The sequence below is a fragment of the Mustela erminea genome, chromosome 2 (assembly GCF_009829155.1).
Source record: "Mustela erminea isolate mMusErm1 chromosome 2, mMusErm1.Pri, whole genome shotgun sequence".
In the NCBI taxonomy this organism is placed as follows: domain Eukaryota; kingdom Metazoa; phylum Chordata; class Mammalia; order Carnivora; family Mustelidae; genus Mustela; species Mustela erminea.
The window spans coordinates 94,603,683-94,617,571 of NC_045615.1; the positions used below are offsets into that span (position 1 = coordinate 94,603,683).

Below are 13,889 nucleotides of genomic sequence, written 5' to 3' on the forward strand. Positions count from 1 at the left end.
TGCCCAGAGATGAATCTGAGCTGCTGCTTGGTCCGGCTTCAGGATGGGCATGGCAGAGGACCAGGTCAGAGCTTGTCATGCCATCTGCTCTACGGCCCGAGACCCAGCAGGAGTCCTAGGCTCCCATTCAGTTCCCATCTCTGGAGCTCAAAGCTGTCAGCGGGAAGACCGCTGTTGGCTCTGGCAATCAGCTCTCCGAAGGTGAAAGGAAGCAGGTAATACCCGTAGTTGGCGATGGAAGTGGGTGCCACACATCCAGCAGAGTCCCACCCGGCACCCTCAGGGCACTGTGACACTCAGGCAGGAAACGAAACCCACCTCGTAAGACGTTCTGATGAGTCTGAAGATGTCTACCTCAGGGTAGGGCTCCACGTCGTCACTGAGCAGGGAGTGGAGGTGAGGGATGGGAGGCAGCGTGCTGTCTTTGTTGGTCACACTGTCTAAATACCTGAACAAAGAAATGAATCAGAAGTCACCAGAGGCTAGTTTGGAATTCTCTCATTACACTTCTCTACCCGTGTTCTACAAACTCAGCATTTTAGAAAAGACTAGACTTTCCTTAAGAACAGAATGAAATTCTTCTGGAGACGCACTGCATGAAAATAAATCCTCAGCCACAGACAAAAGCGGGTGTTCTGATTTTCATCACGCCCATTAAGACTCAGGAAACCAACGAGAAAGACAGAAGGCGAATTCCAAGAAGAAACCAGAGGTGGTTTTCAAAGTGAGGTTCAGGGGACACCTCAGTGGCTCAGTCGGTTCAGCACCTGACTTGTGATTTTGGCTCAGGCCATGATCTCAGGGTCATGAGATCAAGCCCTGAGGCTCCGCATGGAGTCTGCCTGTCCCTCTCCCTCTGCTCCTCCCCCTGCTTGTGTGAGCTCTCTCTCTCAAATAAATAAAATCTTTAAATCAGTAACAACAGCGAAGTGAGGCTTTGTCCATTACCTTCCCAAAACAGTCATGGCCTCCCCGTCGTCCTTGCAACTCAACAGCTTGTCCACGTTCGCATCCAGCACAGCCAGGGCCAACTGGAATATCACCTTGATTCCTTCATAGAAGAAACAGTCCACGACCACAACTGCACTCTCAAAGGGCATCACGCTGAGAAAGAGCGTGAGGAACCAAGACAGGGAGATGGTAGAGATCACGCCCAGGTCCTGCATGCAGTCGTACAGCTGGGGGACATAGTCTCGTGCTAGTTCCTCGAAGACACCCTGGTCCACCAGTGCGCCTGCAGCAGGGGCGGGCACAAAAGGCCACAGGTGAACCCACCACACACCTTCTTACTGAGGGACCCCACCAATCGGCCTGGTTAAGACAGTCGAGCTCCCAGCTGCCGCTGAGACAACTTGGCTCCTTTCTTCTAACAGTTCTGCTGCTACCCTGATACTAGTTACTATGTTACTAGACCAAGGTGTCAACACAGCGTGGTCAGCAGATTAGTTCTGGGTGATTCTTCTCCTTCTGGAGTTTTCCTGCCCTGTTTCCCTACCACAAAAGGGCAATAACACAACCATAAGGGTTGTTGGAAAAGTCAGTTTAGAAAGATCTCATTGTTTGGTTAGGCATGAAGCATATAGGACTCCATTTCTCGGCAAACTTATTTTAAAAAATAAGTAGCTTTTCTGGATGCACTATCCCCACATATGAGTTTTGTGGGGTTTTTCTGTTTGTTTTTTTTGTTTTGTTTTTTTAAATTCATGTTTTCAAAACTGGAAAGCATACCAGCAGTGGCTGGCTGGCTTGGTTGGTAAAATATGAGACTGCTGATCTTGGGGCTTTAAGCTCAAGGCCCACATTGAATGTAGAGATTACTTAAAAAAGAAAAAAATTCTAAAAAAAAAAAAAAAAAGCATTCCAGTTGTACATATACACTCATGATCAACTTACTGACATTTCTGGAGAATTTTCCCAGTGAATCATATTAGTGTGAAAAGGCTTAGACATGAGCACAAGAGGAAAGCATAAAGCATACACTTTACTACTAGCAATAAAAAGCTTGTCCTGCTAAAATGAAATGTCTAACACTCAAGAGGATTATAAGGAGTAAGAGTGATACTTTGTTTAAATGCTTACAGTCATGGTTTGCCTTGCAATGAAATCAGTTCTGAAAAATACTGCAGGAACTTAGTTTGGGGTACATTTTTATATGCTTTTATTTTTATTTTTTTGCATACTTCTGCTGTCCACAGATTCCATCCACTTCACGAAAACATTTTTTGTCAAATCTGACGAGTTTGGTACAGTTCCCAATGCCACAGTGACACCTACACTGAGTGTTTTCTACAATAATTTCTCCAGTAATGATAACGTGTATATTCTCTTAAGCTCCATGGGGCTCCTTTATGTACAATCCATATGAATTCAAGCCCTCTCATTCCCATTTTGGGAAACTGGAGTAGTCTGAAATTCTTTTGGCTAAGGGTGACTGGAAACAGTGTTCTAGCCCGTATCCTGGCTCTGGAAACATCTTCCCAATGAGACGTGGGTTAACATGTTAACCACCTCCCCACTTACCGACAACTCTGGTGTTGTAGTAATCAGGAAGCATGCGCTCACACAGAGCCACCAGCAGCCAGAAAGCTTCCTCCTCTTTGGCATAAAGCAGCAGCACGGATGTGACAATATTCATGGCCTGAAGGCATGAAAAAGGGTGTCATCAAATATATTTTAAATACATCAAACACAGGTTAACATAAGAAATTTTGTGAACCTAAAAAATTACTGAGTTAGTCTCACAGGGCCAGCAAACTTTTTCAGCAGAAGGCCAGGTAATTAACACCTAAAGGATCTGCAAGCTCCACAGGCAAATTCGTCTAAATTTTGTTTGGTTTTTATAATTTAGAGCCCCTTAAAAATGTACCAACCGTTAGTCCTTAAGCCTGCAATTCTTGAGTCTTGATGAACATCAATACTTTGAACCAAAGACTGAGCCCCTACACACAGGCAAGCCCTCATTCAAAACCTTTGCCTGAAGGCTATCTGACTAAGCTTTTAACCTGCTACAATCTCAGTGTTTCTAACCCTTCATTCACAAAATAAACATTTCCTTTTTAATCTTCCATAATGGTTCCTATAACCCAGTACACATGGCCTGGAGGCTCTCCTCTGAGAACAATAAAACCTTTCAAATTTGGAGTCTTCACCCACTATTTTCATCTGGATAAGGATGGCAGAGATAAGTAACAGTGATTTAAATTATAAAGTAACCCACTTTATTAAAAGATATGATCACCTAGCTCATAACCACTCAGGGCTCAACTACTTTAATAGTCCTCTTAATTAAAAAGAGAAAGATCACAAGATAAATATGATTTCTATAATTGCAGAGGCCAACTAACTCCTGGACTTCATTTTGATCTTTTACAAACCAGTAATTGTTTGTGGAACTTCTACAGTATAAATACCCCCCCCAAAAAAAAAAAAAAAAAAAGGATTTTTGGTCTAATAGGCTTTTTCTTTCTTGTAAGTCATAATATTTTCCCAAGTGAAATCATTAATAAAATTCTGCTTGAGAATTAACCTGCTGATTCTAGTACACGATCACAGTCACGGTTAGCTCCTTAGTCATTCAGTCAAGGTAAGTTTATAACAGGCTCTGGACGAAGTACTGGGGGATAGGAAGGGGGGTAATACAGTGGTGAAAAGTGTTACAGGACTTAAATGCTGATGTCAGAGAGACAGAATAAAGATGTAAAGGTTAATCAGTTTGGGGGTGTATTTAAATTAAGTGCTATCAAAGAGATTAAATAAAGTGGTATAGAAAGACCTGTACTCTGTGTGTGTGTGTGTGCATGCAGAGGAATTAAGCATACTTTAGCATTTATCTATCTGGCTATCTAGCTTTCCTTCTATGTTTGTGTTCAACAGTCATTTAGTAAAAAATATATTTTTATAATATATTATAAATATACTACAATATATTTATATAATTATACCATATATAATATATAGCATAATATATATCCATCTTTCCGGATTTGGAAGACATCTGAGGTATTTGTCAACACAGTTTGTCACAGTTGACAAATCGCTAGTTGTGATTTCACATTTTTTTTGAGTACAGTTGATTCAAGTCTACATTAGGCTACATTCATCACAAGCGTCCTGATAGCTACACTGATACATGGCTATCACAGTATCAATGACTATATTCCTTACGCTGTGTCTTCTATTCCCATCACTTATGGACTCCATTACTGAAGGACTGTATTTCCCACTAAAATATGGAACGCTTCCCATATTCGCATGTCATCCTTGCACAGGGGTCATGCTAATCTCTGTATCGTTGCAATTTTGGTACCTGTGCTGCTGAGGCGAGCACAGGCCTGCTTTAGCTTTTAGCTGGATGGTCCAAGAAGGCCTCTCTGAGTATGTGGTCTTTAAGTCTAGAAGCACACGATCTTGGAGCTTCCCTAATTGTGGTGGATGTATTAGTACAAGAGATAATTTTAGCTGCTTTGGGGCATTTTTTGAACACTGATGAAGCATTTATTTTAATGGGTATTAAAGTATAATCATAGCATATAAAAGTTACATTCTCTAGTATGTTCTTGCTTAGGAGGCAGGGCAGGAGCACTGTGGAACTCAGAATCCAGAATTACAGGCCAGGTGCTCAAGCACACTCTCTTTTACCTCAGGGAGGGAAGAGAGGCAGCTCGGAGAGTAATCAGAAGCACCTTGAGGTCACCCAGAAATGAGGTGGTGGATCCGGAAAGGGCGATCTTGTCTCCCAGCTCTTCCGCTCAGTGCTGGGGTCTCAACCCAGGGAGATTTTGCTCCCCAGGGGCTATCTGGCAATGTTTAAAGGCAGTTTGGCTGTCCCAATTAGGGAGTTTGTGGAGAGAGGTTATTAAATGTGTTACTAAACAGGAATGTTATTAAACATCTTCCAAAGCATGGGACAACCCCGAACAAAGAATTACCCAGACCACAAGGTCTCTAGTGCCAAGGTCAAGAAACTTAGGTGCAGAGATGGTTCTGTTAACCATTCCACTTATTGACTTGCTGGTTAACAAACACACACACACACAAAGAAAGAAATCTAAACCACCTGTGTCATTTACCTGGCAATATCCTATGTTAGGATTTCGAAAAGCATAAGCTGTTAAGACTCTCCTTAGAGCAGCAATGCCCATTTCATTCTGGAAAGCTGGGTGTTCTGGAAGGGAGCGGTGTAAATCCCTCTCAATCTCCTCTGTGGCAAGATTATACTTCCCCATGGACTTCTCCACTAGGTCTTCGTAGTACCCGGGATGCGTGGCCTTCTCATTGATGGCACCTAGGAAATACCCAACAGATACAACATCCAAAGGGGCGGGCCTTGCCCTCGGTCACAAACACAGCTGACCAAGTGAACCTCTTCGTGTTCCTCACCGCGCAAAGGACACCTGCGAGACAACGACAGCCCGCGGATGCGGTGGGCTGTTGCAACTGCGGCCAGTTTGGTAAATTTACTTGCAGCCTGCTGCCCTCCTTCAGCTCCACCATAAGCCAAATTAGAGGTCCGCAAGCTAAACATCTGTGTTCCACAGAACTTCCACGGATGATCCGGGGGCTACTTTCGGGAAGAGGAGGAAGGAACGCGAGTAAACCAAAGCATCCTCGTCTCAGCCAGAGCAGTTTTGCTGGTATTTTACTAGGGTTCTCCTTAAGATTTCCCTTGAAAAAGAAAGTTCTGCCTCTCCAAACAAGTTTGAAAACCGAACGCAAAAGCGTGAGGTTTGAAGAGTTCACACAGCCATACTGAGGAGTAGAGGAGGTGTTACAATGTATGCAAGGGTTTTAGAGCTGCAGTGGGTGGTGTGGGCATTCCTCACAGTGAGCATGTTACGGCTGGCAGTTCCTCAGGTGGAGAAATGGGCTGAGAACCACTGGTTTGAGATATTTACATTTTAAGATTCTTAAAGACAGAAAACACTGTAGAAAAATATCCAAATCTAAATAAATAGAACTTACGTAATTATAAATATACAGACAGACACAAATACACATATAAAACACACACACATATGCATATTACACACACACACACACACAAAATGACAAGATAAACTAATCTGTATTTCACGGATTAGAAACTAGAACCCCTGGGCTGGCCTGGACCGTGTCTATGACAGCCACCCAGAAGAGACAATCTTACCACTCACACTTAGCCTGGAAAAGGCATTCAGGTTGACAGCAACTTAACACTGGCTTTTGCTTTGTCCTCAAGGGAGATGTGCGAAGATATCATGTTGTCTGGCTGGCACTTTACTTCACTGGGTACACTGAGCCTGGTCCTGGTATACCACACGTATCCTGCCCCCAGTGAGCTGGGTGGAAATACGAGCTGTAGGCCGCCCCACCCCTGGCCTCACATCATCCATCACCGTTAAAGAAAATATACAGTTCAACTCTCTATGTGTCTCTGCAACAGTGCTGTGTACTATTATGTACTATTTCTTGGCTTTCACTTTGAGTTTCATTTTCATCCAAAATGGGGCTGCAAGTAACTTCTAATTTGAATGAGGATGAAAAGAGAATTTTTTGTTTACTGTATCAGTGATCTGAATGAGTCTGTCAAGGTGACTAGCTCACCAAACACAAGGAAGATGGAAGACAGGACAGTAAGGCTCTTCTTGGGTTGGATTTGTAATCAGATATCATTTGACTCAAATTTGGATTTCTAGATGAGAAGCTAAGGCTCATCTACTTAAGGAAAATAAGCCAGGTAAATGAGGCTAGAACAAGCTAGTTTTATATGAAACAGATAAAGCCAATTATTTTTTAGGATTCTATCCCCCAACTGCTGAGACGTTAATACATCTCATCACAGGCAATTATCATTAATAGCTGTTTTTAGAAAGAGCTATGAGTTTGGTTGGTTTTTTTAAAAGACTTTCCTGTAAGTGTGGCAACTATTCTTTCAATTTTGATGTCATGTTTAAAATAAAAGGTTTTGGGGACGCCTGGGTGGCTCAGTTGTTTGGACGACTGCCTTTGGCTCAGGTCATGATCCCAGAGTCCCGGGATCGAGTCCCACATCAGGCTCCCAGCTCCACGGGGAGTCTGCTTCTCCCTCTGACCTTCTCCTTGCTCATGCTCTCTCTGTCTCTCTCTCTCATATAAATAAAATAAAAGGTTTTGATAACAGCACTTGTGTTGGACCATCTTAGGTTCAAATAAAAATATTCATGTATCTAAAATGATTACCTTTCAGGCCTCTAGTCAGTAAAGCAATTGACTTATAAAGATTGGTGACAAAACAAAAAAATTCCCTGGACGTTCATGACGGAACAGACCCATGGGACACACTGGATGCTTTGGGCCGGGAGGCAGGCATACTGGGGCTAGCCTGAAGAACCTACAGTCTGAAGCAGGACTCAAATGTCTGACCCCACAGAGCTCTGCTGGGGCTGTGCACCAGTGAAGGCGGCCACATTCTTCCCACCACTCCTTGACAGACCCCACTCTGTCCTTCCTGGTGTCTCCAGTTTGGGGTGGAAGTGTGGTCTAAGGCTCCAGTTCTGGTGCACATTCTGGTCTCTCTTTCACATCTCCAAGTGACAACCACCAAATTCAGGAGATGGCAAACACCAAGGATGAGGCTTTCTCATTCCTCCCTCTCCCTGCTTTAATGGGGGCTCTGACCACGTGCCACCCTTAAGCATTCTCAATGAGATATATTCTCATCATGTGTTCTCATCAATGGACACAGCCAGGAAAAGGCAAAAAACAAAACAAAACAAAACAAAACACCCCAAAACAACAAACTCCTCAAATCACAAAGAATTATACGCTTTCCCATAGGTTCTCTTTTCTCCTACATAGCTTTAGTGAAGGGGTGGAAGAGGTTATACAGACTTGGGGGATGATGGCGTCCATATCTGGACAATTGTATATATGTTCTGTGTTTTCACTGAGGGACTGTAACTCTTGGGGCAGGAAAGGCTATTAAGTGCTGAAGGACAGCGCTGCATTTTCGAAAGAGCCCAGATGCATGATGGGAGGCAGAAGGGGAGCGCTGAGGTCCTGCCCACCCCAGGGTCAGGGCCCCCAGCCCAAGCCCAGCTGTACCTGACAGCAGCAGCCAGAGCTCTCCCCGCATGCTCTCTGGTATACCCTTCAACACCAGCTCCCGCGTTTTTTCTGTGCGGTACATGCAGATCCCTTGCCCGTATTCAGCAAAGTGAATTTTCCAAGCTTGCTCCTTCAAAAACTCTTTGGCCTGGAAGGAATAAATAAAACATGACTACGTCCCCAAGTACTTTGAGGAAGGAAAGGGGAAGTCGGGCAGAAAGGCAGAATATCTCCCCTACTGAATAGACTCGTTATGTTCTGGACAGAACTCTGGGGAGCAAAGAACTCAGATTTTCCGCAGTCCTTCCTTCATTTGACACCTGAACCTAATTTGAAGGCTGGGGTTCTGCTTTGAAGCTTTCTGGCCCTGAATCAGAATTCCATTTACCTGAAATGGGTCAGCAGAACACATATTTATGGCTTTATGTAGTGAAAATGACTTGGTGTTTTTGAAATGTGCGCTGAGAAATTATGTACTTACTTGTTGGCTGACTTAAACAATAGTTAAAAACAAGACAAAAGCCCACATGGAGCCCTGCATCAGGCTCTCTGCTCAGCAGGGAGTCTGCTTCTCCCTCTCTGCCTGCCCCTCCCCCAGCTCATGGTCTCTCTCAAATAAATAAATAAAATCTTTGATAAGAAAAAAAAAGACAAAATGTCACCTGTACTCTGTATAACTCATCTCCTTCTGTGAAGCCATTCTAAAATCCAATGAGAGATTTAGATAAAAATCTATTTTGCTTGTAGGAAAATATTTACACAGATATGTATGAGTTAACTTTGATTAAAAAACCTTTCTAAATGTTATTGTTCTAGGGGCACCTGGGTGGTTCAGCCGTTAAGTGTCTGACTTCAGCTCTGGTCATGATCCTGGGGTCCTGAGATCAAGCCCCGAATTGGGCTCCCTGCTGCTTGGGGAGCCTGCTTCTCCCACTCCCACTCCCCCTGCTGTGTTCCCTCTCTCACTGTCTCTCTCTATCCAATAAGTGAAATCTTTAAAAAATAAGTCACTGTGATTGTTCTAATAAAGTTTCAGGCCAGAGCAGGAGACACCCACCAATTTCGGGTTGAACTCCTCTGGGGACCGCCGCCGGTACATGGTCATCAGGGTCTGTGTGGCCGTGGGGACGCTGTTGCCGTTCAGGTTAAACTGGCGCTCTCCATCGGCATCAGAACTCGTGCTCCTCTGGGGACTGGAGGAGACCAGGCTACTAGGCCGAGAACACACCTGCCGACACACAGAGGAACAGACGTTGAAACAGCACAGGCCACGCAACCCACTTCTTCAGTGTCCTCTGCACAGACCCAGTAACTGCATTATGGTGCCCAACAGGTCTCTCGCTACGTGAAAACACAGGAGGCAGAAAGCCAGTGCTTTGGTGGAGATGAGACAGGTGTGTGGGTCCTAGGCCATGAAATCGCAATGCTTGAAACAGGTCTCCTCTTATTTTAGATGCATTTTTGCAGCAAACTCGTTGGCCGTTAGTTTCTGATTAGCATGCAGGGAAACATGACACAGCTGAATCAGCTGCTTATGGGGCCACCTCCTCGTGCCCGCTCTAGTTTCTGACGCCCCCATGAGCTTGGACCAGGTGGACCGGAGCGGGCCTGCTCCCTGTGAGGTCACCATCTTTAAAGTACATTTCAGCTGCCAGTAATTGCTCTGTCATTTGTGCTGGACACCTATCTTCCTGGACTCTGACTTCCCTGGATGTTGCCCAGGGCCTAATTCGAAAGGGACACAATATATATTTGATCATAATAAAGTCATCATCATGATGTTGCATCTCAGATTCGAGACTACAGTGACCTCTGTACACTCCCAACAATGTCACTATGTGAACACTGTTGCGTAAACAAGACCAATTACTTAGTAATTTCTTCAACTATGAAATACAGATAGACCAGATGATCTACAGGGCTCTGTCCAGCTCTGCGATCCCAAAGACAAACTCCATGAGAGTTAAACGAGCTGAGACACTGCTCTGGGCATCAGGTTAAGTGCCTTATCTTAGCACAGCTTGAGGATCCAACAGAATGGACAAGGAGGGCCCACTCTCGGGCAAAACACTAGGATGAATGCAAACACCCTCAGGAAGATCCCACAGACCTCGTCATCTGAGCTGTTGTAGCTGCCTGCAAACTCCTTGTCCGAGTATATCTTGGAGGTCGTCTGTTGCAGGAAATCCGAGATCCTCTGCACTAGAAAGTCTCTATCTTTCAAGTTGGCAAACAGGAAGGTCATCCTGTTCCTGGTGCTGATGGATAAAGGGCTGGGGAGTACGCTGGAGCTGTCTGCCTTTTCCACAATCGTCACCTGAAAGAAACATGAAACAAAGAGCATTGTTTTACAGGGATCACAGCAGCCTCTGAGCAGCACCAAACAAGGAACGCAACACTTCTACGTTCTGTAGGAACCACCCAATCTTACTGAGGCAAAGATGAGACTCTGCCTCTGCTCCAGTAAAATAGAATCGCTCCTAACTAATCAAATTGGAGTTCATATCAGAAGCTGGAATTTATCGTGCTGGTCGTTCTAAATCAACCATTTTACCTCGGGAGGGATTTTGTTCCCCCAGAGACATCTGGCAACATCTAGAGGCGTTTCTGGTTGTCAGAAGCGGAGGGGACCAGCAGCATCCAGTAGGTGGAGGCCAGGGATGTTGCTGGCCAGCGTGTAGTGCAGAACAGCTGATCCCCAACAGAGTCTGGCCTACGATGTCAACAGGGCTAAGGTTTAGAAAACTTCTTGTGAAGAAACTCCCTGATTTTCATCAAAATTGCACGAGTCCTAAGGGAGAGGACTTCTCGCTGCCCTATCGTGTCTAAGAGAAACAACCCGTGATACTCGTGCCTTTTTACCAAGCTTCATGTTGGGATGGTTTTCAAAACCTCACCCATCTTTCAAACATCTCCTTCGAACTTCAGGGACTTGCCACCTCCCCTCTTACCACCTGAACGTTTTAAAGGCTCCACTCGGAACAGACAGGAGGTAAACAGCTTAATCCCACTTCCACCGGCACTGGCGGACCGTGTGCGCATGCATGTGGTGAAGTAAATCGACCACATGAGGAAACGAGCAAGAAAGAAGCACGTTTGTTCTAGTTCTGAACTGAAGACATGCAGTTGGGGCTTTAGAATAGGGTTTTCATCAACTAGAAACCAGGGTAAATGCATGAAAATATTTTTCTTTACCACAATAGGAAAACAAAACAAAACAAAACAAAACAAAACCCTCAAGGCCAGCCCTAGATAAATGGTTTACTTGCAGCAGCTCTGACTATATCCTTGAAGTTCAGTTTCTCTTCCCCTCTTCATTTCCACCTGTAAGCAGTCTACACAGGTTCAACTCTACTTCATGAACATTTTCATGTGAAACACATTTTCTCCAAAGAAGAATTTTAAAATCCTTTTCCCCTTCAAGGCAAGAAACCTGTTGGAGTTGCCTGAAAAGTGGTCCCAAGTGTAAAATGGGGACAACTGGGATCCACAGAGGGAAAACTGCAGGATCTGATGTCTACTCTCGGATTTTATCAATACAGATAGCCATACACACACACACACACACACACACACACACACACACACACACACACACACTTCTTTTAAAAAGGATTTTATTTATTTGAAAGAGAGAGAGTGAGTGGGAGGGAAAGACAGTCTGAGGGAGACTCTGCGCTAAGCACAGAGCCTGACATGGGGCTTGATCCCACGACCCCAAGACCATGACTTGAGCTAAAACCAAGACTTGGACGCTTCCTCAACCAAGTCACCCAGGTGCCCCTATATTTATATACTTTTAAAGGAATGTATTGAGGTACTTGGAGTTGTACATAAAAGTGGGTTTTTTTCCTAATGCAAAAGCTGGAGAAATGGCAAAAAAAATTTATCATGAATTTTCCCATGGCACTTAAAACATGCTAAACAATACCTATTTTTAAAAGACCTATGAAAACTCCTTTTTTCACAACATTTTTTTTTTAATTCTTTTGGTCACCAGATGTCTCAGACCAAATGACAAATGCCAAGGGAACTAAAGGTTCAAGTTTCACACCCAAAACCCAGAGAGCCACGTGGATCTTGATGAGGTCAAAGTGAAAGTCCTTTAGCTAGATCACAAATACACAAACCACCTGAAAGCTCCTACATAAAACATGAATGCTCATATGCACTACAAAATATTTTTTGCTGACAGATTATTTCTGGTAGAATCCAATCCCATAAGCTCAGTGACACCAGCAAAGGGTAACAGCCACATTTGAATATTCTAGTTTAATGAGGCACATTTCATTACCAACTCGGGTAATAAAAACAGACTGGAATTTAGGCAAAGCTTTATGTTTCATATGTAATATCTGCAAGGTAATTTATGATTTTTAGAAAAAGAGAGGTTTCATCTGGAATCTCTATCTAAAGAAGAACCTGATCGGTTGGTTCACTTCATCTCCCTGCTTTGCTGCCTCAGCAATTTCTTCAAAATCTGTAGTAACGTGATTCTGTGTCTATTTGATCTACCTTAAGTCTATCTGCAGAATATACATTAATAATCTCCAGTCAGTATTTTAGTTTAGGTTGTAAAAAATTAAATGAAACAACAATTCCTAGTTTATATCACCCTAAAGTAGCCATTTCAAGTAGGCTGCTGCTCATCCATCAGCTTAACTTGGGTCTAAAAGGTACCCAGTTCATGGAGAAACGCCTCTCTGCTCAGACAGACCGTGTGTCGGGGGCGGGGGGGGGGGGGGCAGGAAGGGGGAGGGGCAAGAGGAAGGAGGCCACCCTGTCACTTTTCTGTCATTAAGGTAACATAAAGGTTGTAAAAGGTACACTGAGTCCTTTGCTTCCTCCACTAGTTGGGATTAGGGAATCTGTCCTCATCTGTCTCAGAGATCCATCAGGCTAAAGGGAGCGCACTGCTGCCTTCTTTAAAGTTGCATCCACCAACCATAACACACTTTATTTCTTGATGCTACTACTTCCACTATTGTTCCTCCTCTGATTTACCCTGAAATATAACCGAGTGATCTCTGCTCTACCAGCTGTTAGGGAAAACAAACAAGCCAGAAACGGGCTGAGAGTTATCAACCCCCATTCTCCCAGCTGCCCTGAACTCTCACTATCATACTGGATCCGGCACTGAAAGGTGAAGAGCAGTGAACAGGAGAGCGGACAGCAGACATCCCGACCCCTCCCCACTCCTTATCTCCCTTCCGATCAACAGTGATGACTTGCTCCATCCACCAGTGCAGAGCCTTCGTCCTGGAACGGGTAGGAACGGGTAGCCCTAGCTGTTGCGGGTAACTTGCTTTGGGGTCGTACGTGATGGAAGAAAACTAGAAATGAAGAAAATTAAGTTTGGTAACAGTCTATGGCAAAGAAGGTCCATTTGCTGGCAAAAGTTATGAAATCCATTCCAGAGCCAAATGTAGGTACTTGCCGAATTATCCCCCTCAGAACTCACCCCCACCATGTATCTCCTCAAACAATGTCACAACACCAGTTAGCTCATCTTAGAAGAAGTGGAACCAGATGTGTCAATTGCCTAACGGTTTGCATTCTTTTGGACATACCCATTCAGCTTCTAGGAACTTATAATTCATACTTGAAGCAAAAATCATACATATAAATGGAAGAAAACTAAAAACAATGCACAGGTCCAACCACAGGTAACTAAAATAAATTTTATAGATCCAGTTAATGGAATAAAAGGCAGTCATTAAAAACGGTACTATCAAAGAACATTGAATGATACAGGGGAAAGTTTAATATACACTTGGTGTTGGGGGAAATAAGCAAAAAATAAAAATTCACTATGTCTTATAGCT

At 43.9% G+C, this 13,889-nt stretch overlaps 1 protein-coding gene and 1 non-coding gene across 2 annotated transcripts in view; both read right to left on the reverse strand.

The window, feature by feature from the left end:
• Positions 1-13,889, reverse strand: part of TBC1D9 (TBC1 domain family member 9) — a 121,296-nt gene that overhangs the window by 30,810 nt on the left and 76,597 nt on the right. Inside the window, exons 7-13 of the mRNA XM_032333469.1 lie at positions 10,175-10,381; positions 9,122-9,292; positions 8,062-8,212; positions 5,070-5,284; positions 2,521-2,638; positions 949-1,234; positions 319-448 (exon numbers count right to left, since the gene is read on the reverse strand). Coding sequence (XP_032189360.1) covers positions 319-448; positions 949-1,234; positions 2,521-2,638; positions 5,070-5,284; positions 8,062-8,212; positions 9,122-9,292; positions 10,175-10,381 — 1,278 coding nt within the window. The remainder of the gene's footprint in view (positions 1-318; positions 449-948; positions 1,235-2,520; positions 2,639-5,069; positions 5,285-8,061; positions 8,213-9,121; positions 9,293-10,174; positions 10,382-13,889) is intronic.
• On the reverse strand, positions 4,224-4,327 carry LOC116585402. The gene has a single exon (XR_004283600.1). It is a non-coding gene; the product is annotated as a U6 spliceosomal RNA (small nuclear RNA).